The sequence below is a fragment of the Zophobas morio genome, unplaced genomic scaffold, assembly GCF_036711695.1.
Source record: "Zophobas morio isolate AGI-343-1 ecotype UQ-CSIRO unplaced genomic scaffold, CSIRO_AGI_Zmor_V1 ptg000011l, whole genome shotgun sequence".
NCBI classification, from domain to species: domain Eukaryota; kingdom Metazoa; phylum Arthropoda; class Insecta; order Coleoptera; family Tenebrionidae; genus Zophobas; species Zophobas morio.
This window is the reverse complement of record NW_026972116.1, coordinates 25,148,751-25,174,911: the sequence shown is the minus strand read 5'-3', so window position 1 is coordinate 25,174,911 and position 26,161 is coordinate 25,148,751. Positions and strand designations below refer to the sequence as shown.

General features: G+C 30.6%; 3 protein-coding genes across 4 annotated transcripts; all 3 read left to right on the top strand.

Annotated features, from left to right (window-relative positions):
• The first annotated feature begins 1,317 nt into the window (after window positions 1–1,317).
• Window positions 1,318–2,696, top strand: LOC135126821 (venom acid phosphatase Acph-1-like). The gene is made up of 7 exons (XM_064052975.1): window positions 1,318–1,407; window positions 1,454–1,558; window positions 1,603–1,839; window positions 1,889–2,074; window positions 2,124–2,247; window positions 2,294–2,502; window positions 2,559–2,696. The coding sequence occupies exons 1-7, from the start codon at window positions 1,318–1,320 to the stop codon at window positions 2,694–2,696; spliced, it is 1,089 nt and encodes a 362-aa protein (XP_063909045.1).
• Window positions 2,697–8,461: 5,765 nt separating this feature from the next.
• Window positions 8,462–10,001, top strand: LOC135127272 (venom acid phosphatase Acph-1-like). 2 transcript variants are annotated; one of them, XM_064053718.1, is made up of 7 exons: window positions 8,462–8,617; window positions 8,657–8,761; window positions 8,827–9,045; window positions 9,092–9,277; window positions 9,337–9,460; window positions 9,519–9,727; window positions 9,778–10,001. In XM_064053718.1, exons 1-7 carry the CDS (start codon window positions 8,522–8,524, stop codon window positions 9,913–9,915), a joined length of 1,077 nt encoding a protein of 358 aa, XP_063909788.1. In that variant the 5' UTR covers window positions 8,462–8,521; the 3' UTR covers window positions 9,916–10,001. The 2 variants fall into 2 exon arrangements, with proteins under 2 accessions (XP_063909788.1, XP_063909787.1); XM_064053717.1 differs by having other exon boundaries at window positions 8,809–9,045; window positions 9,778–10,000.
• Window positions 10,002–17,509: 7,508 nt separating this feature from the next.
• Window positions 17,510–19,439, top strand: LOC135127271 (venom acid phosphatase Acph-1-like). The gene is made up of 6 exons (XM_064053716.1): window positions 17,510–17,876; window positions 17,924–18,028; window positions 18,084–18,323; window positions 18,417–18,729; window positions 18,786–19,003; window positions 19,050–19,439. Exons 1-6 carry the CDS (start codon window positions 17,796–17,798, stop codon window positions 19,203–19,205), a joined length of 1,113 nt encoding a protein of 370 aa, XP_063909786.1. The 5' UTR covers window positions 17,510–17,795; the 3' UTR covers window positions 19,206–19,439.
• Window positions 19,440–26,161: the final 6,722 nt, after the last annotated feature.

Here is a 26,161-nt window from a genome sequence, read left to right as displayed (position 1 = left end):
ATTTTGACTAAACATTTATTATGCCCTTTATAGCCTTAAAACATCTGCAAGATGTCAGAGCATTCCGTTTTGTAGTTCCTGATTAAATCAATAAAATATATTTACGCATTCATTAATTTTTTTGAGTCACTCTGTATATGCAAATCCAAAAAATATGAATGGAGTGATAAATGACAAGTACAGGCTCATCATATTTTGTACATTTTAGATATGATTTATTCGGCAAACTTTCGAGCTGACGTCATCAAGTTTTTGGAGGGGATAAGCAAATATATTTTGACTAAACATTTATTATGCTCTTTATGACCTTAAAACATCTGCAAGATTTCAGAGCATTCGGTTTTGTAGTTCTTGATTAAATCAATAAAATATATTTACGCATTCATTAATTTTTTTGAGTCACCCTGTATATGCAAATCCAAAAAATATGAATGGAGTGATAGATCACAAGTACAGACTCATCATATTTTGTACATTTTAGATATGATTTATTCCACAAACTTTTGAGCTGACGTCATCAAGTTTTTGGAGGGGATAAGCAAATATTTTTTGACTACAGATTTATGAATATGATGCTCTTTATAGCCTTAAAACATCTGCAACATTTCAAAGCATTCTGGTTAGCAGATTAAAAATTAAATTTCAAAATGTTGTTTTATAATTTTGATTTTTTTTCCAAAAATCTGGACGTTTCGGGTGAAAAGTCGATTCAGAGTTGTAAACTACATGTGTAGGACCATGTTATTTTATACAATTGAAAACCCATTTACTATGTACAATTTTGAAGTGACGTCATCGCATTAGTGGTGGGGATGATTAGACAAATTTTGGTTAGCGTTTTACCATCTACATGATATTCTTAATATAAGTACAAAATTTCACAACAATCGGTCGAGTACTTTCGGAGATTATCTGTCTAATAAAAATCCGGGACAACAGACGGACAGACGGACGGACAGACAGACGGAAATGGGAGACCTATTTCTTCGTCTTCTAGGGGTCATGAAAGATCGAGAAAACGTAAAAGTAGAGAGTCGGCCGACGGACTCGATTACAATACTTCCTTTGCTTACGCTCGGGAAGTAAAAATGAACTAGGGTATAAATCGTATAACACGACAAAGCTAGTTGTAATAAATGGACGAATACTCGACAATAAATTCATTTAAAGCTGTCATTCTAAGAAATATACTTGTGCTAGAACAACTCATTAATTTCTTATCAACATACGCACCGACAAGTTTAACCATAATTAAGCAAAACCTGCACTAAAGTATTTCGTTACATTCATAATAGTACGTTCTAGAACAATTCAAAAATGAGCAAAATTTTTATTCTTTTTTTTGTTCTCACTATATTCACAAAACTAAACCTATCCGAAAACACCACTTTGGAACTGGTTCACGTGGTAATAACCCCTTTTCTGAGAAAAAGTTCTAGGAAAAGTGTTCCAGATATTTAGACACGGAGATCGAACCCCCGACAAAGACCTGCTTTATCCTACTGACCCATACGTGAACGCTTCCTTTTACCCAGAAGATTTCGGCCAACACACCAACGTAAGTACCCAAATTGGGTACCCACCATAACTAACCCATTCTAGACCGGGAAACTGAAACAGTACCTTTTGGGACAAGCTTTACGCAAACGTTACAAGAAATTTTTAGGGAGTTACACGTACGAAATTGTAAAGGCGCGTTCTTCGGACTACGCTAGAACAAAAGTTTCTTTACAGTTAGTTCTAGCGGGTTTGTTTCCGCCAGAAGGTGCCTTGGTTTGGAACAAAAATTTGAAGTGGCAGCCTGTAGCGTCCGAGTACTGGCCAATGAGGAGGGACCACGTAACACTAGTGTTCAATTTGTTTCATAGATTACGTCTGCACTGTTTAGATTTTGGGACAACCGTACAAGAACTGTCCACGGTACGAGAAATTGTACTTGGACTTTCTAAACTCGACGCAAGGCCGAAAAATGTTCGAGAACTACAGTGACACTTTTGAGTACTTGTCAAAACACACTGGATTTTCTATTACGAGTAAAAGGATCTACGAGGTGTATTTTACTTTAGATGTGGAGGTTCTAACTCGTAACGTGTGTGTATTTCAAAAGTAAACAATTATTGTAGAGAGAAATGGGGCTCGAACTTCCAAAATGGACACAGTCGGTTTTTCCAGAAGCTCTTTTCGATTTACTGCAGCTGGAGTACTTTGCAAGATCGGCAACCCAAGAACTGAAAAAATTGTCGTCTGGTAGGAACTTCAATCAAGAAAGACAATGTTAAAACGAATTTTTTAGGTTTTTTGCTTAAAAAAATTATTAGAGACACTAGAAACAAGCTGATGGGAATTTTGCCACAGAATCGAAAGATCTTTTTATATTCTGCCCACGAACATCACCTAACGTGTTTGATGCAGCTTTTGGGAATTTATTACCCCCACGTCCCACCATATTCGGCTTATATTTTAATAGAAATTCATAACTTTGGAGGAATCAGAAGAGTGAAGGCGTGTAGCAAGATTAATTTTGAATACTGTTTTTATTTTGACTAATTTATTTTCAGATTTTTTACCAAGATTACTCAGACCAAAACCCCAAAGAGCTAAAATTACCAAACTGTGGTACTTCTTGCACTTTCAACGATTTTACCAACTTGTACAAAAAATATTTACCTAAATCTAAACAAGAGTGTAAAATATAGTTGAACTAACTGTTTCTTATTTGATTAAATGATTACTAAGTTTTTTCTTTTTGTTTCAGTTTCTCGATTTTTCAATTTTTCGATCTTCACTTTTTCGGTATTTAAAATTTTAGATTTTTGGATTTCTCTATTTTTCAGTTCTTCAATTATTTAATTTTAGATTTTCAATATTTTGGTATTTCGATTTATGGATCTTTCGATTTAGCGACTTTCCTGTTTTAGATTTTTTCAGTTTTTCAATTTTTCGAGTTTTAAAATTTTCGATTTTTCAATTTTTTGTTTGGGTTATTTTGGTTTATCGCTTTCTCCATTTTTTCGTGTGTCTATTTCCCGATGTTTTAATTTTTCATTAACAGGATTTTTCAATTCCGCGATTTCAACTCATCGATTACTTTTTTAATTTTTCGATATTTTAGTTTAGGGATTTTTCAGTACTTCAATCTCGTTTTTCAAAATTTTCGATTTCTCAATTTTCCGATTTTTCAGTTTCATATTTTTTAAATTTTTTGATTCTTTCGATATTTTTAATTTCAATTGTTCAAATTTTCAATTTTTGGCTTTTCTAAGTTTGCGATTTGTCGATTTTTTTAATTCTCGATTTCTCGATTAATCGAGTTTTCAATTTTTCAGTTTTTCAATTCCTCAATTTTTCAGGCTAACGATTTTTTGATTTTCGATTTGCCGGTTTTTCAAGTTTTCGATTTTTTAAATTTTAGATCTTTTGGTAAATAAAATCTTTAAATTTTTCGATTTATTTTTTGTCTCAATTTTTCGATTTTCATTTTCGATTGTTCACTTTTTCGATATTTGGATTTCCTCGATTTTCCAGTTCTCCTTATTTTTCCAATTTGTGAGTTTCAAAAAATTCAAATCTTTCTGCAAATTCCCGATTTTTAATTTTTCTAATAGTCAATTCGATTTTCCAACGTTTGAATTTATAGATAAATTTTCCATTAGACATTTTGATTTTTCATTTTTGTTCACTGTTTCGATTTTTCAGTTTCTCTCTCAATTTTAAATCATTTTTCGTCTACCGATTTTAATTTGAATTTTATAATTTTCCGTTTCTTCAGTTTCGACTTAACGCTAATTTAATTTTTCGAGTGTTTAATTTTCCACTTTTGATTTTTTGTTTCTTCAATTTTTAGATTAGCAATTTTTTGCGATTTCACAATTTTTCGTTTTTTTATGTTTCCAGATTTTAGATTTTTACTCTGGTTTTTGATGTTTCGTTTGCTGTTGTTTTTGAGTTCTCATTTTAAAATTTTTGAATTTTCGACTTCGGAATTTTTCATTCTTCAAATTTTGGATTAGCAATTTTTTGAGTGTGTTATTTTTCGTCTTTTCAGTGTTTAAACTTTTGAATGGTTCGATTTTTTAGTTTCTCGATATTCAATTTTTAGATATTTAAATTTCTTCCGTTGATTAATTTTAACCTCGGAAGTTTTCAATTTTTCACATTATGAATTTTTCAATTTTGCGTTTTTCGACTTCACAATTTTTAGATATTTTAATTTTTTGTTTTTTCAACTTTTCACATTTTCGATTTTTGTGCTAGTTTTCAATTTTTCATTTTTTTAGGTTTTCCAGTTTTTAATTTTAATTTTTTCAATTTTTGACTTTTGAATTTTTCGTTTGTCCAATTTTTTGGCTTTTCATTTCAAAAATTTGAATTTATCCATTTTCGACTTTTAAATTTTCAGCTGTTTTTTCGATTTTACAATTTTCCAATTTTTAGAAATAGTATTTTTTTTTAGATTTTCTATTTTTGTTCTATTTTATAATTTTTCGGGTTTTTAATTTTAATTTTTTTAATTTTCGGCTTTTAATTTTTCAATTACCAAAAATGTGATTATATTTAAATTTTTAGATTTTTGGATTTACCAATTTACCAGTTCTTCAGTTTTGTATTTTTCAATTTTTCGAATTTTTTAGTTTTGGATTTTCAATTTTTTGATGCTTCGATTTTTGAATTTTTCGACTGGGTTTAGATGTTTCACTTTTTCAATTTTTCGATTTTTCAACTTTTCGATTTTTAAATTTAACGATTTTTCTAAATTTGAAATTTGAAATTTTTTTAAATTTTAATTTTTTGTTTAGGCTATTTCGGTTTATCGAGATCTCGATCTTTTTGTTTCGATTTCCCGATGGTTTAACTTTTCATTTATTGGATTTTTCATTTATCGATTACTTTTTTAATGTTTCGATATTTTAGTTTCGGGATTTTCGAATTCTGCAATTTCTCGATTTTTCAAATTTCCGATTTTTCGATTTTCGGATATTCCAGTTTCATATTTTTTCAATTTTTTGATTCTTCAATTTTTCGATTTTGGTTTTACTAAGTTTTCGATTTGTCGATTTTTTTAAATCTCGATTTCTGGATTAATCGAGTTTTCAATTTTTCAGTTTTTCAACTAAATTTTTCAGGTATCCGATTTTTTTGACTTTTCGATTTGCCGCTTTTCCAGTTTTCGATTTTTTTATTTGAAATCTTTAATTTTTTTTTCTTTTTGTTTCAGTTTCTCGATTTTTCAATTTTTCGATTCTTCACTTTCTCGGTATTTAAATTTTTAGATTTTTGGATTTCTTCATTTTTCAGTTCTTCAGTTATTTAATTTTAGATTTTCAATATTTTGGTATTTCGATTTCTGGATCTTTTAGATTTAGTGACGTTCCTGTTTTAGATTTTTCAGTTTTTCAATTTTTCGAGTTTTAAAATTTTCGATTTTTCAATTTTTTGCTTGGGTTATTTTGGTTTATCGATTTCTCCATTTTTTCGTGTTTCTATTTCCAGATGTTTTAATTTTTCATTAACAGGATTTTTCAATTCCGCGATTTCAACTCATCGATTACTTTTTTAATTTTTCGATATTTTAGTTTAGGGATTTTTCAACTCTTCAATCTCGTTTTTTAAAATTTTCGATTTCTCGATTTTCCGATATTTCAGTTTCATATTTTTAAAATTTTTTGATTTTTTCGAATTTTTTAATTTCATATTGTTCAAATTTTCAATTTTTGGCATTTCTAAGTTTCCGATTTGTCGATTTTTTAATTCTCGATTTCTTGATTCAATTTTTCAGTTTTTCAATTCCTCAATTTTTCAGGCTATCGATTTTTTGACTTTTCGACTTGCCGGTTTTTCAAGTTTTCGATTTTTTAAATTTTAGATCTTTTGGTAAATAAAATCTTCAAATTTTTCGATTTATTTTTGGTTTCAATTTCTCGATTTTTCATTTTCGATTGTTCACTTTTTCGATATTTGGATTTTCTCGATTTTCCAGTTCTCCATATTTTTCCAATTTGTGAGTTTCAAAAAATTCAAATCTTTCTGCAAATTCCCGATTTTTAATTTTTCTAATAATCAATTCGATTTTCCAACGTTTGAATTTTTAGATAAATTTTCCATTAGACATTTTGATTTTTCATTTTTGTTCACTGTTTCGATTTTTCTGTTTCTCAATTTTAAATCATTTTCCGTCTACCGATTTTACTTTGAATTTTATAATTTTCCGTGTCTTCCGTTTCGACTTAACGCTAATTTAATTTTTCGAGTTTTAATTTTCCACTTTTGATTTTTTGTTTCTTCAATTTTTTAGATTAGCATTTTTTTGCGATTTCACTATTTTTCGTTTTTTTATGTTTTCAGATTTTAGATTTTTACTCTGCTTTTTGATGTTCCGTTTGTTGTTGTTTTTGAGTTCTCATTTTAAAATTTTTCAATTTTCGAACTTTGAATTTTTCTGATTTTTATGATTTTTCATTTTTTTTTAGTTTATCAGATTATCAATTTTTGTGCCGTTTTTAATTTTTCATTTCTTTAATAAAATTATTAGGGTGTTAAATAAAAAATTTTTGAATTTTCGACTTCAGAATTTTTTATTCTTCAAATTTTGGATTAGCAATTTTTTGACTGTGTTATTTTTCGTTTTTTCAGTGTTTAAATTTTTGAATGGTTCGATTTTTCAGTTTCTCGATATTCAATTTTTAGATATTTTAATTTCCTCCGTTGATCAATTTAACTTCGGAAGTTTTCAATTTTTCAGATTCCCGATTCATATTTTTGAATTTTTCCATAAATTTTCCGCTAGAGACTTTGTTTTTTAATTTTTTTCTATAGATCAATTTCAGCTTCTCAGATTTTCGATTTTTGTCCTAGTTTTCAATTTTTCATTTTTTTAGTTTTTCGAGTTTTCAATTTTAAATTTTTCAATTTTTGACTTCTGAATTTTTCGTTTGTCCAATTTTTTGGCTTTTCATTTCAAAAATTTGAATTCATCCGTTTTCGACTTTTAAATTTTCAGCTGTTTCTTCGATTTTACAATTTTCCAATTTTTAGAAATAGTATTTTTTTTAGATTTTCTATTTTTGTTCTATTTTATAATTTTTCGAGTTTTTAAATTGAATTTTTTTAATTTTCGGCTTTTAATTTTTCAATTACCAAAATTGTGATTCTATTTTTCGTTTGTTCAATTTTTAAATAAGTATTTGAATTGTTAATTCATTGATCTCAACTTTTGAATTTTTTAATTATTAAATTTTTCAATTTTCCGTTTCTTCAATTTTTCAGTTTTTCAACTAAATTTTTCAGGCTATCGATTTTTTGACTTTTCGACTTGCCGGTTTTTCAAGTTTTCGATTTTTTAAATTTTAGATCTTTTGGTAAATAAAATCTTCAAATTTTTCGATTTATTTTTGGTTTCAATTTCTCGATTTTTCATTTTCGATTGTTCACTTTTTCGATATTTGGATTTTCTAGATTTTCCAGTTCTCCATATTTTTCCAATTTGTGAGTTTCAAAAAATTCAAATCTTTCTGCAAATTCCCGATTTTTAATTTTTGTAATAATCAATTCGATTTTCCAACGTTTGAATTTTTAGATAAATTTTCCATTAGACATTTTGATTTTTCATTTTTGTTCACTGTTTCGATTTTTCTGTTTCTCAATTTTAAATCATTTTCCGTCTACCGATTTTACTTTGAATTTTATAATTTCCCGTTTCTTCAGTTTCGACTTAACACTAATTTAATTTTTCGAGTTTTTAATTTTCCACTTTTGATTTTTTGTTTCTTCAATTTTTAGATTAGCATTTTTTTGCGATTTCACTATTTTTCGTTTTTTTGTGTTTTCAGATTTTAGATTTTTACTCTGCTTTTTGATGTTTCGTTTGTTGTTGTTATTGAGTTCTCATTTTAAAATTTTTGAATTTTCGAAATTTTTCTGATTTTCATGATTTTTCATTTCTTTTTTAGTTTATCAGATTCTCAATTTTTGTGCTGTTTTTAATTTGTCATTTCTTCAATAAAATTATTCGGGTGTTAAATTAAAATTTTTTGAATTTTCGACTTCGGAATTTTTTATTCTTCAAATTTTGGATTAGCAATTTTTTGAGTGTGTTATTTTTCGTCTTTTCAGTGTTTAATTGAGTTTTCATTTCAAAAGTTTGAATTTATCCATTTTCGGCTTTTAAATTTTCAGCGGTTTTTTCGATTTTACAATTTTCCAATTTTTAGAAATAGTATTTTTTTTAGATTTTCTATTTTTGTTCTATGGTTGTACTTTTTGCACTTTCAACGATTTTACCAACTTGTACAAAAAATATTTACCTAAATCTAAACAAGAATGTGAGATATAGTCGAACTTAACTGTGTTAAGGCCATCACTTTCCTTAATTGATTAAACGATTACTTAGCAATAAATTCTTGATAGAACACTATTTAATTTCTTATCACCACAAAAATACTATCAAGTGAATAATGCAATGAACCAGAACTGTTAACAGATTAGTGCTTAGTAACTGCACCACAAGCTCACACACGTTTCAAAAATGACCAAAATTTCGATTTTTCTCTTCGCTCTAGCCACCACACTCCCAAAACTAGTTTCAAGTGACGAAAACACAACCCTAGAACTAGTTCACGTAGTAAGTACTAAATTGTGTCCCAAAATTTATTGTCTCTAGATCTTTAGACACGGAAATCGAGCTCCCCAAAAAAACTTGCTCTATCCCAAAGACCCCCACATCAACGCGTCGTACCATCCGGCGGATTTTGGCGAACACACAAATGCAAGTACTTCGAACTTTCGTTTTTATTTGTAACCAAAATCGTCTAGATTGGGAAATTGAAACAGTACCGTTTGGGAGAGGCTTTACGTCAACGATATAAGACATTTTTGGGACCTTACTCACTCGAAACTGTGGATGCACGTTCCACAGACTACGCCAGAACTAAAGTTTCTTTACAGTTGGTTTTAGCTTCGTTGTTTCCACCTGAAAATGAGTTTGTTTGGAACGAAAATTTGAAGTGGCAGCCTGTAGCTTTCAACTACTGGCCTATTAAAAATGACCACGTAACTAACGTTGTGTTAATTTTGGAATTTGGATTTGTGGGTGTAGGTTTTAGGGCAACCGTATAGAAACTGTCCACGATACAGGAAACTGTATTTGGATTTTTTAAACTCGACACAAGGGAGAAAAATGTATGAAAATTACACTGAAACGATGAAGTACCTGGAGGAGCATACAGGTTTGAATATTACGAGTAAGGCGGCACTTGAGTTGTACTTGATTCTGGATATGGAGGTACCACTGAAGTACTCTCTGTAAATACATGGTAAGTACTAATAGTATTTCTTTGGTAGCGAGAGAACGGATTACAACTTCCAAACTGGACTAAGTCTGTTTTTCCAAGTGTTATGCTCGGTTTGGTCCATTTGGAGTACCAAGCGAAAGTGGCAACTGATGAAATGAAGAGGTTATCGTCTGGTGTGACATTAACATTATCAACTGACTGTTTTTAAAAATTAAAATTACCCTATTTTAGGATTTTTGCTCAAAAAAATTATCAAAGATACCAGACACAAGATTCGAAATGTTTTGCCTCAGAAACGGAAAATGTTTTTGTATTCTGCTCATGAGTATAATTTAACGTATTTGATGCAGCTTTTGGGGATATATTATCCGCATATTCCGCCATTTTCGTCGTATATTTTGATTGAAATTCATAATTTTGGAGGGGTTAGGAAAGTGAGGGTATGGACTTTGTGGAAGTTTGGACTGAGTAGTGATTTTTTTTGTTTTAGGTTTTTTATCAGGATTATAGTGGGGAAAAACCAATGGAGTTGAAATTGCCAAATTGTCAGAGGTTTTGTAATTTTGACCAATTTGTTAAGTTGTACAAAATATATTTGCCTAAATCAAGTAAAGAATGTGACTTATAATGTAATTATTATTTAGACAAAAATTTTTTTGCAAAAATATGTATCGTAAATTAAAAAAAAATGTCCAATTTCTTAAACAAATTATAAAATTTGGTTGTGCTATTTATGATAATCCCTATAATAAAAATTGTTTGATTTTCAAGTGAGTTTTTTCATAGTAAAATTTTGAAAATGACAACAACACAGACGACAAAAAACAACGCAGAAAGGTAGAACACAAAAAAGTTGCTACAAAGCGCCAAAAAGGGCGAAAACGATCCCAAAAAATTTGTAAGAAGAAAAAAAAAGATCTTAAGGCAAAAAAAAAAGACAAAAAAGGTCACAAAAATCTGACTAAAATTACGCACAACAAAAGAAATGACAAAAACCGGGAAAAAAAAAACTATAAAAAAGGTCCAAAAAAGCAGTAAGAAAAAGTTGATAAAGAAAGCTTAAAAAAGGCGAAAAAAGCAACAAAAAAGAGATGTCAAAAAAAGGGGGAAAAAGACAAAAAGAAAAACGATACAAAAATACGACAAGAAAGGACTCAAAAAAATGTGAAGAAGAAAATGATAACAAAAAAAGCGCCATAAAAGGCTACTATTAAACACTTACTTATATTTTCGGTATATCAGCATCACTAAAGAACTCTTCCGTCACCTAGGGGCAAAAACGGGAAAAAAGACAAAAAAATGTGATATATATGTATTTTAGGATGATGTAATCAACATTTTATCAAGGATAAAAATAACGACAAAAAAGAACAATAAAAGAGAGGACAAAAATCGCCACAAGAAACAGGCGACAATAAAAACGACAAAAAAAGTTCACAAAAACGATAAAAAAAAGAAGACATCAAAAAAGCAACTAAATTAATTGTGCGAGTTTAATGTTTTATGGTAATTCCTATAATAAAAATGTTTCCTCCAAGTGATTTTTTTTTTTAATAGAATGTTGTGATAATACAATCAACATTTTATTGCCGGTAAGAATAACGACAAGAAAAGCGACAAAAAACGACAAAAAAAACCGACAAAAACTACTACAAAAAGACGCCAGAAAAAAAAATGACAAGAAAGATAATAAAAGAAGTGACAAAAACGGTGGAAAAATGAAGTCATCAAAAAAGGAATTAAAAAAGACGAAAAAAGCGAAGTGACGAATGCGACAAAAAAGTAACAAAAAAAGGCGCCGAAAGTGGCGACAAATATACGGGAAAAAATGGGATAAAAGTGATAACAACAGAGGCGACAAAAAACGACGGAGAAAAATAAAACACAAAAAAATGATTAAAAGCGCCCAAAAAGGACGAAAACGACCCCAAGAAAACTTGTAAGAAGAAAAAAAGCCAAAAATGCAACAAAAAGACGACAAAAAAGTCACAAAAATGTGATAAAAATTACACACAACAAAAAAAGTGACAAAAAACGGGCTAAAGAAAGAGAAGGCAAAAAAATGCCAAAAAAGAAGACGACAGAAAATCTGTAAAAAGAAGCGCCAACAAACATTAAGAAAAAGTAGATAAGAGAAGTTTGAATAAAAAAGAACAGAAAAAGACGAAAAAAGCAACACAAAAGGGGGAAAAGAGACAAAGCAAGACGCTGAAAAACCATACAAAAAGACCACAAGAAAGGACTCAAAAAAATGTGAAAGAAAAAAGGAAAAATAACAAAAAAGCCACAAAAAAGCTTACTTAAAGTAGAGGTAAAGAAGGGATTAAAAAGGCGACAGAAAAGAGTACAAATATGCAACCAAAAAACACCAAAAAAAGAACATAAAAAAGAAAGCAAGAAAAAGGAAAAAAAGGAAAATAGCACCAAAAGAGGGATATTAATAATAAGAACAGTAATATTTATTAGCCTTTCAATACAGTTTTTCGATTTTACAATTTTGACGATTCTATTATTTTTCGATTATACAATGTTTTGGATTCTCCAATTTTTTGGTCTTTAAGTTTTTCGTTTTTAGTTTTTCTGTTTAAATTTTTCGTTTCTTCGGTTCTTCGATTTGCCATTTTTCGATTTTTTAAGGTTTCGATTTTTAGACTTTTGAATAAAAAAAATTGAAACATTGCGAACCTGCAAAATTGAAAAATCAAAAATTAAAAAACGAAAATGTATAAAACTAAAAACTGGAAATCAAGAACTTAAAAACCGAAGAACCGAAAAATAGAAAAATCGAAAGATTAAAAATTGAGAAACTGAAAAATCGAAAAAGTACAAAATCGAAAAAACGAAATATGTACTGTAAAATCGAGATATTGAAAATTAAAAAATCGGAAAACTGGATAACTGGAAATTCAAAAATTGCAATATTGAAAAATTCAAAAATTGGAAAATCGAGAAATGAAGAATAAAAATTGAAAATTTGAAAAATTGAATTAACGAAAAATTATAAAATCGAAAGAAACATTGAAAAACTAAAAGAAATGAAAGTACGAAAACCGGTGATATAAAATCGAGATAATGAAAATTAAAAAATCTGGGAAATGAAAAATAAAAAAAAAAGAACTTGAAAAATTAAAGAAACAAAAAATTAAACAATTAAAAATTGGAAAGCGAAGAATCGAAAAATGAAAAATTGTAATATCGAAAAATTGCAAAATTAAAAAAACTACAAACGAAAACTTGAAACGAAAAATTGGAACATCGAAAATTAAAAATTGAGAAACTAAAAAATTAAAAACATGAAAAATGAAGAAAATGAAAGAATCAAGAATTGTAAAATTGAAAAATCGATAAATTATAAATTAGGAACTCAATAATTGCAAAATCGAAATTCGAAAATTGAGGAACTAAGATGTCGCAAAATAAAAAAAAATAAAGCAAATAAAAAACGAAAAATTACGAAATCAAAAAATAATAAAAATACAAAAAAAGGAAAAACGGAAAAGTGTGATTTCAAAAAATTGTAAAATCGAAAAATTAAAAAATTTAAATAACTTGAAAAATTGAAAAATCAAAAAATTGTAATATAGAAAAAAACAATCTATAACAATCGCAGACACTTATTTATATTTTTATTATATCAGCATCATTAAAGGATTCTTCTGTTTTTTTGTTCCTAAGTAAGGGAAAAAGACAAAAAACGAGACAAAAAATCCAATAAAATAAGCGTGTATAAGAAAGGGACAAAAAAATTCATTAAAAAACGAGAATAAAAGAAAGCGAAAAAAAAGCAATAAAAACTAGATGACACAAAGCGATAAAAGATTACAAAACAACGACGTCAAAAATCGCGATAAAATACTTCGGAAGAACCGAAAAATAGAAAAATCGTAAGATTAAAAATTGGGAAACTTAAAAATGGAAAAAGTGCAAAATCGAAAAACCCAAATATGGACTATAAAATCGAGATATTGAAAATTAAAAAAATCGGATAACTGGAAATCCAAAAATTGCAATACCTATTGAAAAATTAAAAAATTGGAAAATTGAGGAATTGAAGAATCAAAGGTTGAAAATTTGAAAAATTGAAGTAACCAAAAATTATAAAATCGAAAGAAACATTGAAAAATTAAAGGGAATGAAAATACCAAAATCTGTGATATGAAATCGAGAAAATGAAAATTAAAAAATCAGGAAAATAAAAAATAAAAATCAAGAACTTGAAAATCTGAAGAAACAAAAAATTAAAAAATCGAAAAATCAAAAATTGAGAAACGAAAAATTGAAAAAATGAAAAATTGTAATATCGAAAAATTGCAGAATTAACCACGAACGAAAACTTGAAATAACGAAAATTAAAAATTGGTAAAACTAAAAAATGGAAAAATTGAAAAACAAAGAAAATGAAAAACCAAGAGTTATTTCAAAAAATTGTAAAATCGAAAAATTGATAAATTTTAAATTAGGAACTTAAGTTTAAGAACTGAAAAATTGAAAAATTTAAATTTGAAAATTGAGGCACTAAGCTATCGAAAAATAAAAAAAATAAAGCAAATAAAAAACGAAAAATTGTGAAATCAAAAAATTATAAAAATCGAAAAACTGTAATATCGAAAAAAAAACACTGTATACATATAACAATTGCAGACACTTACTTATATTTTTTTTATATCAGCATCATTAAAGAATTCTTGTGTCACAGTAAGCCTTACTTCGGGATAAAAAGAGAGGACAAAGACAAAAAAAGGAGATAAAAAATCTATTAAAATAAGCTTGTATAAGAAAGGGACAAAAAACGAGGCTAAAAGAAAGTGGAAAAAAAGGAAATAAAAAGGTTACAAAAAAAGACTAAGGATATGCGATAAAAGCGACCACAATGAAAAAAGACGAAGAAAAAAGCAATAAAAAACAAGATAACAAAAAAAAACGACAAAAAAACAAAAGACCACAAAAAATATGTTAAAATAATAACAAAAGAAGTACAAAAAACGGTGGAAGGAAGGAGGCGACAAAATAAATAATAAAATATGAATAAAAATGCGATGACAAAAAGAGATCATAAGTATGTAACAAAAAAATGATGGGAAAAAGGCTACCAAAAACCGCTTTTAAACAAAAAGGGACAAAAAAATAAAAAAATCAACAAAAAATAGATGCCAAAAAAGAGGGAAAAACACCACGAAAGACACCGAAATCGCGACAAAAAAGATAACAAAGAAGGACGCAAGAAATGTCATAAAAATGACAACGAAAGAAGCTAAAAAAATGGTGGAAACAAGAAATCGGCAAAAAAGCTACTAAAAAAAGCGCCAAAAAAAACACAAAAAAAAAACGACAAAAAACACTTGATAGACCCCAAAAATTACAGTGACAGAAGTGACAACAAAATTATAAATAAGTGATAAAAAGATGAAAAAGGTTAGAAAAAGAACTATGCAAAACATGAAAGAGAAAGTGGAAAAAACGAGATGACAAAAAAGACGCCAAAAATAGGAAGAAAAAAGATGACAAAAAAGGCCCATAAAATGCCATAAAAATGATAACAAGAAGCTAAAAAAAATGGGGGAAACAATAAGTCGAGAAAAAAGCTACTTAAGAAGCGCCTGAAAAAAACACCAAAATACCGACAAAAAACACTTGATAGATAGACGCCAAAAATTACAACGAAGAAGTGACAACAAAATTAAAAAAAAGTGGTAAGAAAATTAAAAAGATTAGAAAAAGAACTATGCAAAAAATGAAAGAAAAAAATGGAAAAAACGAGATGACAAAATAGACGCCAAAAATAGGAATAAAAAAGCGCCAAAAGGGCCACAAAATATGTGATGAAAATAATTAAAAAAAAAATTACAAAGAAAAACGGGGAAAAAAATCTGTAAAAAATAAAAAAAAGGCAAATACGCTAAGGCAAGAAATAAAAAGGGCGACAAAAAGACCAAAAATATGTTACAATAAACGAATACAATTAAAATGAGACGCAGAAAAAAAAACAAAAAAAAAACAAGATGACAAAAAAATACGTCAAAAATCGCGACAATAATACGACAAAATAACCACAAAAAATGTGGTAAAAATGACAACAAAAGAAGTGACAAAAAACGGCGGAAGGAATGAGACGACAAAAAACATACTAAAAAAATGAATAAAAATGCGATGACAAAAAAACCGTTTTTTTAAAAAGGAACAAAAACACGAAAAAAACAACAAAAAAAAGAGATGACAAAAAAGAGGGAAAAACACAAAGAAAGACACCGAAATCACCACAAAAAAGATGCAAGAAAGGGCCTTAAAAACGACATAAAAATGACAACAATAGAAGTTAAAAAATGGTGGAAGAAAAGGACGACAAAAAAGCTACTAAAAAAAAACGACAAAAAAAACTCTTGACAGACGACAAAATTACAACGAAAGAAGTGACAACAAAACTACTAAAAAAAGATTAAAAAGGCTATAAAAAGACTGCAAATATGCGACAAAAAAGGCGAAAAAAGTGAAAGAAAAAATCGGAAAAAACAGGATAACAGGAAAGACTATAAAAATAGAGACAATAAAACATCTGGACAAAAAGTCCGATAAGAAAAAGACCAAAAATATGTGTGAAAAAGGGAACAAAAAACAGCAATAAAACGCAACAATGAAACGAGGTGAGAAAAAAACCAGAAAAAAGTAACAAAAAATCTCGACACGACAAAAATGAAATCTGTAATTGTAAAATTTTTGAACATATTTTGCAAAAAAAAAATACGTAGCATTGTTTGTCGTAATTTTCAAATCCCGTATATATCAAAGTAGTGAGGCATTAGTTGCCTAGAACAGAGTATTAACGTTAATTCTTGCTATCGACTCGCACTGAATAGAAAGTATTAACTTATCGTAAAAATTCCTGTCCTACGTTTTCAAAGAAATCTCTTTCAACTTAATCATCACTAAAGCATCTTATCAACCATTTCAAGGTTTTGTAAAACCCTCAAGAACAAACTACCAGTTTTTTCACAAAGCAACCACAAAATCGTGACTGACGAATCTAACAATGTGTAATTTTAATATAGTCATTTGCGAAAAATATTACGCTCTTGAACTGTCAACAGGTAACAGTTACTAGGTAAACTGCATAGATAACTTATCACGAAGTGGCCTTCTAAGTAACATTATGCCAGGAATTCCGCATGTTATGCAGTATGTACATTGTACACACCTGCACAGAGAAATTGTTCTCGATAAAACTGAACAAAAAACAGAACTTAAATCAAGTTCGTGTTCATGTGCTCGAATCTGACTGTCACCGTGACGTTTTTTGAAATGATTCTCCGAAAACTGGCCAACCAAACGTACACCAACACCGGAAAAAAGCCATGATCAGCAAACGAGTTATTTGTAGGTAACTTTAGCTCATGTTAGTATTTACAGCGGAATTTTTCGACCCCCCAAAAGAAGAACGGTCGTCGAACTGACTTCTGTGTACGTTATCGTCAACCAAGATAAAACCCACACACAAAGTTTGGTGAGAATTCGTCGCGATATCAGGAATTTTAAGTTCCGTCCAACGGTCAGCTCCAAATCTCTAAAAATATTCTAACTTATCTAAATCACAAACATCACGCATTATTCTCGGAGATCCATAAATATATCGGTTGTGCAACGGAATGAATATTGTTTTCACACGTTTGATAAGCGTCAGCACGAGATGACGGTCAACTTTTTTTTGAAAATTTAACACCAAAGAAAATACGTAGATTGAATAGGGGACTTTTCTGATGTAACGATTTTATCGGGGTGTTGTAACCGATCTATAATTAATTTGGAAAATCAGAGCACAGGAAAAGTACGTAGTTTCAAGGAAATCATCCGATGTGAACTAGAAATGTCTGGACTTGAAGATTACAGAGGTTCTTCGATTGACAGTGGCACTCAACATTTGCAGCCACGGCTGAATCACTGCTGTTACGTAAAGCCAACTTATCGCTATAAAATACAAATTAAACACATTTATTATCATTTCCTTTCTAAATATCCAAGTACTATACGTACTCTTTTGACTTAATTGTCCACCAACACCTGAGCTAATAACGCCAATAACGACTGCCTAAAAACACAAATTTGTTTTATTTTCCCAGGAGAGGTGCGATTTACGAGGGTTTCATGACGTTGGGTACTCCCACAGCACCAACACAATGACCGCACAAACTCCCTATTATTATCTCATTTATTCAAAATGATAACGTTCCATTCAGGCAAGTCTCCAATTAAATTACCCACTCAAGGTTCTTTCAATCTTCGCTGCGTTCGCAAAACTTTCCCGAACCCCAAAATCCTCGTTCCTTGTGAGTACCGTAACAAGCCGCAAATTTTACATCCGCTGATTTAAAGAATTGCGACAAGCAATGTTACTTAAGGTCAACGTTTAAAAAAAGTCCGGTTCTGTTAGTTAAACGTATAAAATGGGCGACGCTTAATAAATCCTCAGTACGGTGCTGACGTCCCGTACTGACACACTTTGCCTTTTTATCGTCCAAGATGAGATACTTGTTAGTTTTTTGTGTTTTTGCGGTTAGCTCTCTTCAAGCGAAGGAGCAGACCTTGCAGCTGGTTCACGTGGTAAGTAACAAAATTTGTTTTTTTTTGGGGACTTATGGTCTTGGTAGTTCTTCAGGCATGGTAGTCGTACCCCGGAGCACAAGCACGTCTACCCCACGGACCCCTACGATGCGCAGACGTTCTGGCCCATGGGATATGGAGCTCTGACAAATGTACTAAATCGTGCGTGCAAATTAACCCAGTTTGATGGTACGGTACTTGTTGCAGAAAGGCAAGCAGATGTCGTTCAAACTCGGCGATATTCTCCGGCAACGGTACGACTCGTTCCTGGGGGATTTGTACGTACCGGAAATGGTGGAGGCGGTTAGTACCGATTTTGACAGGACTAAGGCGTCGCTGCTTTTGGTGTTGGCGGCGTTGTTCCCACCTGCGCCTGCCCAGCGATGGAGCGACTCGTTACCATGGATGCCCATTCCGATACACTTTGACAAGGATCGGTACGATTATGTAAGTCAGTCGAGTGGAAAGGTCAAGTGACCACCCAAAAACCACCAATTTATATTTAGACAGATTACTTATGTTGATTCTAACAACTTGTAGACTTTGAGACGTCCGACGCACTATTGCCCAGCCTACGTCAAAGAACTAGAGGAGGTACTATTGTCTGACGATATTCAAAGACAAACGAAACAATATAGGGACCTCTTCAAGTACATTGAGGAACACACTAAGATAAAAATCGACAACACGGGTGACGCTTTCAACGTCTACCAAACCCTCAATGCTGAAGCCAACATGAACTTGACCCTTCCGGAGTGGTCCAAGACTGTCTACCCCGAACCACTACAGACCCTAGCTGGTTTGCAGTGCAACTTCGAAAACTACAACGCCATTTTGAAAACCCTCAACGGAGGTACTTTCTCCTATTTTCTTTGATTTTTTGATAATAATTATAACGAATTAATGTAGGTCGCATGTTGGGGGTCATCCTCAAGCACATGATCGACAAATCAAATCGCGCCCTCTCCCCCGCCGAGCGCAAGATCTACCTGTATTCAGGGCACGAGAACAACGTGGTCAATATTCTGGCAACTTTAAATCTGTTCAAGCCACATGTTCCCAAGTATTCGGCGGCTGTGATAGTGGAATTGCACTATTTGAACGAGAAAATGGGCTACGGAGTGAAGGTGAGCGTTTAAGGGGTGTTGGAACCGTTCTGAAGGGTGTTTTCAGGTGCTGTATTTGCGAGACGTGGATAGCGAGCCCGAGGAGCAGAAGTTGGAGGGTTGTGATGCGATTTGTCCTTTGAGCAGTTTTATACGGATCGTGGAGCCTCATATTCCGGTTAATTATACGAAGGAGTGTCATGCGCTCGTTAATTTGGATTAGGGTGAAAAAGACTGTGTTGTCAATGCTATTTATTGATAATTTAAGGAAATGTTAGGGTAGTTTTCGAAACTTTATAGTTATGTTTGTTTTGTAATAATTTATAACTATTTTCAGTATTAGTAGAAATTTTGAGAAATGAAAAAGTGTGATAGGTTGAAATTTCAGTGTGGTAGTAACATTTTTACGATTTATTTAAGTCGTAGTTGCATTGTCCAATAAAGATATTTTTGTAAAGTGGTGTATATTTTTTGACTATTAGTGAAACATTATTAGCAAAAAGAATAAAAACGAGTGAGGCAATTAGAAAAACAGATCTAAAGTTATTTGGATCGAACTTGTCTGGTCCTTCAAGTATTACTAAAGAAATTCAGTTTCTTAAATCAATTATAACCTTTGTTTTTTTGTGTTATATTGTTTTTATGATAACTTCTATCTAAAAATATAAAATAAGGACAAGTTATAAATAAATCAAGCATTCATCCTACATTGTAGGTTTCAAGTGAGTTATTTATAAAAATAAACTGTGAGAGAAGGGAAGAATAATAAAAAATGAAAAAGGCAACAACAAAACTAAAAACAAAGGGACATCGTAAAAAAGCTTCAAAGGTAGTAAAAAAGTGTCAAAAAAGGCTATAAAAAGTGACAAAAAGGTTAAAACATTGAATAAAAAAGGCAGCAAAGAAAAGACGATAAAAATGCGCCGAAAAAATAAAGGACAAAAAGCTACAAAAAATTAAACAAAAAAACGATAGAAATTCGGACAAAAAAGATAAAAAGTTGACAAAAAAGCGAAAAAAAAATAGGCGATAAAAACAGGAGAAAAAAGGCAGCAAGTGGCAGAAAAAGAAACAAAGCACAGTAAACAAATCGACAGAAAAAAATGGAAAAACATGATCAGAAAAGTATATGAAAGGCAAAAAAAAAATAAATATAAGAAGTCTACCAAATAACGGCAAAAGAAAATAAAAAAAAAAATCGAAATCAAAAATATGGCGTAAAGAAAGCAATACCAAAAGGTGAGAGAAAGAGCGGTTAAAAAAATCATAAAAAAGTGTCGGCAAAAGACGACAGAAACGGGACTGAAAAAAAAGCTCAAAAAAGCACTAAAGAAATGATAAAAAATGTGAAAAAAGGGGTTAGAAAAAAACGCAAAAAACAATTAAAATCCGAACAAAAAAGGAGTATATCATCACTATCATAAAAAAAAATCAGGAAAAAATCCACAAAAAAGCCATGAAAAAACTCACAAAAAGGACAAAAACATAGGCAAAAAAATGATAAAAAAGACTATAAAATGTGAGAAAAAAGGGACAAAAGTAGGACCAAAAGAGGGGCATCAAGAAAGTAATGCAAAAAAGCGTCAACATTAGTTAGGAAAAAGGCGAGAAAAACTCTCAAAAAAAAACTGCAGAAACCGACAAAAACGCGAAAAAAAAAACGCAGTAAAAAATCGATAATTAAAAAAGCGAGGCAAAAGTGAAAATAGGGCGAAAAAACTGCAAAAAAAAGAAATAAGGTGACAAAAATGCAAAAAAGTAAGCGTTAAAAACAGCAAAAAAAAGACAGCAGGAAAACAACAAAAGAGTAAAACAGTAAGAAAAAAAAAAAATACAAAAAACGTGAAACAAAACCCAGCAAAAAAAATCGAAAAAGGATATGGAAAAGGATCAAATAATCGAATATAAAGCAAAAAAAACTACAAAGAAGTTATAAAAGAGTTATTAAAAAATGATAAAAAAAAAATAAAACGAAACAATCATAAACAAAAGTGTGGAAAAAACAAAAAGACGTCAGAAACACGACAAAAAAGAAAATAAAAACATAAAAGAAATTACAAAAAACAAGTGTCAAAAAAAGGTTAGAAAAGGAGAGAAAAACAGAACCAAAAAAAGGAAAAAAGAAACTGAGAAAAAAGCGGTAACAATCGGCAAAAATATCGATGAAAAAAAAATCACAGAAAAGCTTGAAAAATAATAAAAACATTAAAAATCAAACAAAAAAGAAAAAGTTCAGAAAGTAAAAAGATGGGACAAAAAGCGATTAAAGACCGACGAAAAAGCGTCTAAAAAGGCCACCAAAAACGCGATTAAAAAAAGAAGGAAAAAATTCCCAAAGAGACCATAAAAATAACGCAAAAAAGTAAAAAAGGACAAAAACAGCGAAAAAAAAGACGGGAAACAGCTAAAAAGGTATCAAAAACGCGAAAAAAGTAAGCGATAAAAACAGCAAAAAAGTCAGCAGGAAAACAACAAAATAAAGCGAATATAAGTCGAAAAAGAAGTTATAAAAAAAGTCTACCAAAAAACGTCAAATATATATATTTTTTAATCTGAACAAAAAAAGGCTTCAAGAAAGCAGTACAAAAACGTGACAAAAAGAACGACTAAAAAAATCATTAAAAAAGTGCCGAAAAAACGCAGCAAAAAAAGACGACAGAAAAGCGAACGAAAAAAAAGCGCAAAAAAGCATTAAAGTAATTGTAAAGAAGTGACAAAAAAGATTAGAAAATACAGACGAAAATCAAGACGAAAAAAATGAACAAAAGCAGTAAAAAAAACAAAAAATCAACAACAAAAAGCGACAGAAAGTCTACAAAAAAGCTACAAATTTTTTTTTAAACGGAACAAAAAAGGAGAAAAGAAAATAACGAAAATGAAACAAAAAGCTATAAAACAGAGACGAAAAAACGTGTCAAAAGGGACGACAAAAACGCGATTAAAAAAAGCAGGAAAAACCCACACAAAACCGTAATAAAAGGAACTTAAAAAAACAAAACAAAAATTACAACAACATAGACAAAAAGTGTCAATAAAAGATGACAAAAAGGTAATAGGACTAAAAGAAGGGTATCAAGAAAATAACGCAAAAAAAATGTCAACAATAGCTAGGAAAAAGACGAGAAGAAAAAACAAAAAAAAAACTGCAAAAACTACGACAAAAAAGCGAAAAAAACGCAATAAAAAAATTGACAAACCAAAAGACGACGGAAAAGTGAAAATAAAAAAAGGCAAGAAAAGGGCGGAAAAACGCCAAAAACTGACATAAAAGTGACAAAAAATGACAAAAGAAAAAGGAGATATCAAGAAAAAATAACAAATGGCGAACAAAAAAAAAAGACAAAAGGACAACAAAAACACGATAAAAAAAGGAACACAAAATAACGGCAAAAAAATCGACGGAAAAACGCGTTAAAAAATGCGAAAATGACGCGGAAAAAAGAAAACAACGCAAAAAACAAAGATAAAAATGATTAAAAAAATTTATAAAAAAGCCGTCAAGAAAACAACAAATAAAAAAGTGACAACAGATAAAACAAGCACAAAAAAGCTTGCAAAAAGCGACAAAAAGACCAACAAAAATACGACAAAAAAGCATTAAAGAATTTGTAAAAAGTGACAAAAAAAGTTAGAAAAATAGAAACGAAAATCAGAACCACAAGAGGAATCAAAAAAGCAGCACAAAGCGACAACAAAAGCGAGAAAAAAATGAGAAAAAATTCGAAAAACGCGACAAAAATATCGATAAAAAAACAGAAAGGCTTCAAAAAAGTAATAGAAAACATTAAAAAAGAGAAAGAAGTATAGAAAGTAAAAAGATGGGACAAAAAGCGATTAAAGAGCGACGAAAAAGCGTCTAAAAAGACCACCAAAAACGCGATTAAAAAAGAAGAAAAAAATTCCCAAAAAAGACAATAAAAATAACGCAAAAAAGTAAAAAAGGATAAAAACAGCTGGAAAAAAGACGGGAAACAGCCAAAAAGGTGTCAAAAGTGCGAAAAAATAAGCGATAAAAACAGGATAAAGTCAGAAAGAAAGCAACAAAGCGCAGAAAAAAGCACCAAAAAACGAACTAGAAAGTGTCAAGACATATAAGAAGCAGCAAGAACGTATTAAAAAAGGGGATTAAAAATGCGATAGAAAGACGACAAAAAACGTGGCTAATTAAAAAAGAAACACAAAAAATCGATGAAAAGAGACAACGGATGCGAAAAAGAATGAGAAAAAACAAAAAACCGGCTTAAAAAAGAGGCCAGAAAACCAGGACAAAAGATCAAGAAAGCAACAAAGAAAAGCTACAACAAAACCAATGAGGAAAAGCGAAAAAAACTTGTAGGAAAAGAAAATCAAACCAAAAAAGACATCAAGAAAAACACATAAAGAGCAAAAACAATGTTAAAAATGGGGAGAAAAATTGTTGTAAAGTGTGACATACACGCTATCTAAACTAAAGAGGATAGAGAAAAAATTGACAAAAAAGAAGGCGATGAAAACACTCAATAAAAAAACACACAAAAATGGGGAGGAAAAGAAGGCGACAAAGAAAGAAAAAAACGATAATTATTGTTATTAAAATCTAACAAATGCGTCAATAAATCAACCAAAAACTGACAAAAGGAGCGACTAAAGAAGTGATTAAAAACGACGAAAAATACGACAAAAAATGACAACAGTCAAAAAAGTGAAAAAGTTTTAAAATATCGACAAAAACATCGACAAAAAAGTGATAAAGAAAGATTTCAACAAAAGCGAGGAAAAAAATGCGAAAAATAGAGGAAAAAAAACGAACAAAAAAGGCATTAAGAAAGACACAAAAAACGAAAAAAAGTAATACTAAAAGAAAATGAAAATGCTACAAAATGACACCAAAGACCAAAGAAAAAAGGAGCACAAAAAATCGACAAATAAAAAGCAATAAATATTTACTTATATACAGAGAGATCGAAAAAGAAATTAGTCAAAGTTAGCCATGCACGAAAAGCCGTTTGTCTTTGTTTATAATAATTTTTTATTAAACGTCACCTTGACAAAAGATTGACAAAAGTAATTTGCAATGTTATTAAACGAAATTAAAGCTTTTTTGTTAGAATATTACTTCAGAAATGGGACAAAATTGGAAAACAGTAAGTTTTATTCATTTTTATGTATTTTAAAAGTAGGTGTCATTATTCTAATTTTAAACTGTCAATTTGAAATTTAATAAAAAAATTTAAATTACGAGAAACGGCTTGTCGTGCATGGCCAACTTTGACTAATTTCTTTTTCAATCTCGCGGTTGATAATAGATGTAAATATGAATACACACATAGAGGGAAGTAAAATTTCCTTAATAAAATCAAATAAAAAATGACGTCACCAACTATTTTTAGAGGATCATTGTTGACAGGTACAACACAGATAAAAATAGCAAAGTGTTTCTATAATTTTGGGAAAAGTTGACAAATCATTCTTGATTTAATTTAAAATAAAATAAATTTCAATTACTTATACTGTAATCATTAAATTAATGTTTGTCTCTTGCTAAAATATCAAAAACGCTCGTTTTGAACATACAGACGACAGACAGTCGCCAGATAACCATAAACAGCAGCTCCACTTTCACTCGGAAAATGACAAATGATCACAACACTCAAAATATTCTCCACCCATTCAGACACCACACAAGCATAATGCGATTAATTACGCCCAAGCACCGTTTTTGCCCCCGACTGTACAGCCGCATCGCCCCTAAACCCTGCACCAAAAATTCCTAAAATCCTCACTTCCGCTCCATCTCCCCCTTCGCTGCTAACTAAAATATCACCATCGCCCAATCCGCAAAAATTGCTCCCTGAACCAAGGAACGTCCGTTCCACGTTTATGCAAATCGCTCTAAGTATCACCGGCTGGATATTCCAATCTACTTCGGCACCACGCCGTAAAATCCCGAAATCGGACACACGCATTTGTTTAAATATTGGCTTGCCATCGCGCCGGAAAATTTGATTTAAATGGTAATCGAGACTAAGACGCCTTCCGACGTTATTAATCTCCGTCGGGCGCACAATGGGTAAGTGATTTCGCGCTTTTTGCGGGGATGGAAGGTCGCGATGGAAAGTAAACAGAAACTGTAATAACATAATTATTATTTAAAATTTTTAAGTGTGTAATTTTGACACAGGTACCAATGGCACGCTGCGCTTGTGCCACGTGGTAATAAGTGGGCGTGTCTAAACTACGATCTCGGCGCAGTTAATCCTCGCCCCTCGCGATTTAGCGTCACTTTTAAATTTTAAACTTCGATGATAACTAGGACCAAGTTTGGTTATGAACCACGCCCTATCGATTACGGAGGCACCAAATTCCTTTATGTCACTCTATAAATTAAACTTGTACGCGACTCTTTTAATGGAAGAATGCATTAGGTAAAACTTTCGCTTTTCCGTAATCCGTGAAAGTTAGCTGAAAACTCACACAATTAAAGTTATTTAACCAATTAGGAACATTGTGGGTGGTTGTATGGCAGCATTGTTCGAGCTTTACTCTTAATTACAGTTATCTAACTTAGTCCCGTATTTAACAACTTCTTTGTTCTATTACAAAATTACATTCCAAATGATTTTCGAGAACAAAGTTTGCATAAATTTCTTTTGTGCCGGCGTAGACGGAAAACCGGATTTTCACCGGCTAACGATTGATGGGATTGGTGTTTTTTTATTTATGAAATTGAGCAGTGAAACAGATCTTGCTTCAGGCGACAAATAGTTTTCCATTTCAAGTGGATCCTATTCAGATACATGTGAAAAATTGCTATACTTAGGCTCACAATATAGAGGAAAGTTTAGATACATATATCATAGCTGCTGTCACTGCCAGACTAATTTTTTGATTGAATATTTGATCAGTTTTTTCCTGTATCGACTCGGGAGGGTTTTGTGATTATTTCGGTACTTACGTATTGATGAACAAATTGTATACATATTTGATTATTAGTAGAACACAATAGAATACTTTCATCGCTGTCGTCAAACATAACGTGAGTCTATTATTATTTTTTTTAGGTTATGGCTTCGAATATGTGACGCATTCACGAGAAATAATGAAAATGGGATTATAATGACGCGTATTGTATTTTTTATTAACACGTATAATTGCACAGAACTATAATTAAAGTAGGTCGGAAATGCGGACTAATTTATT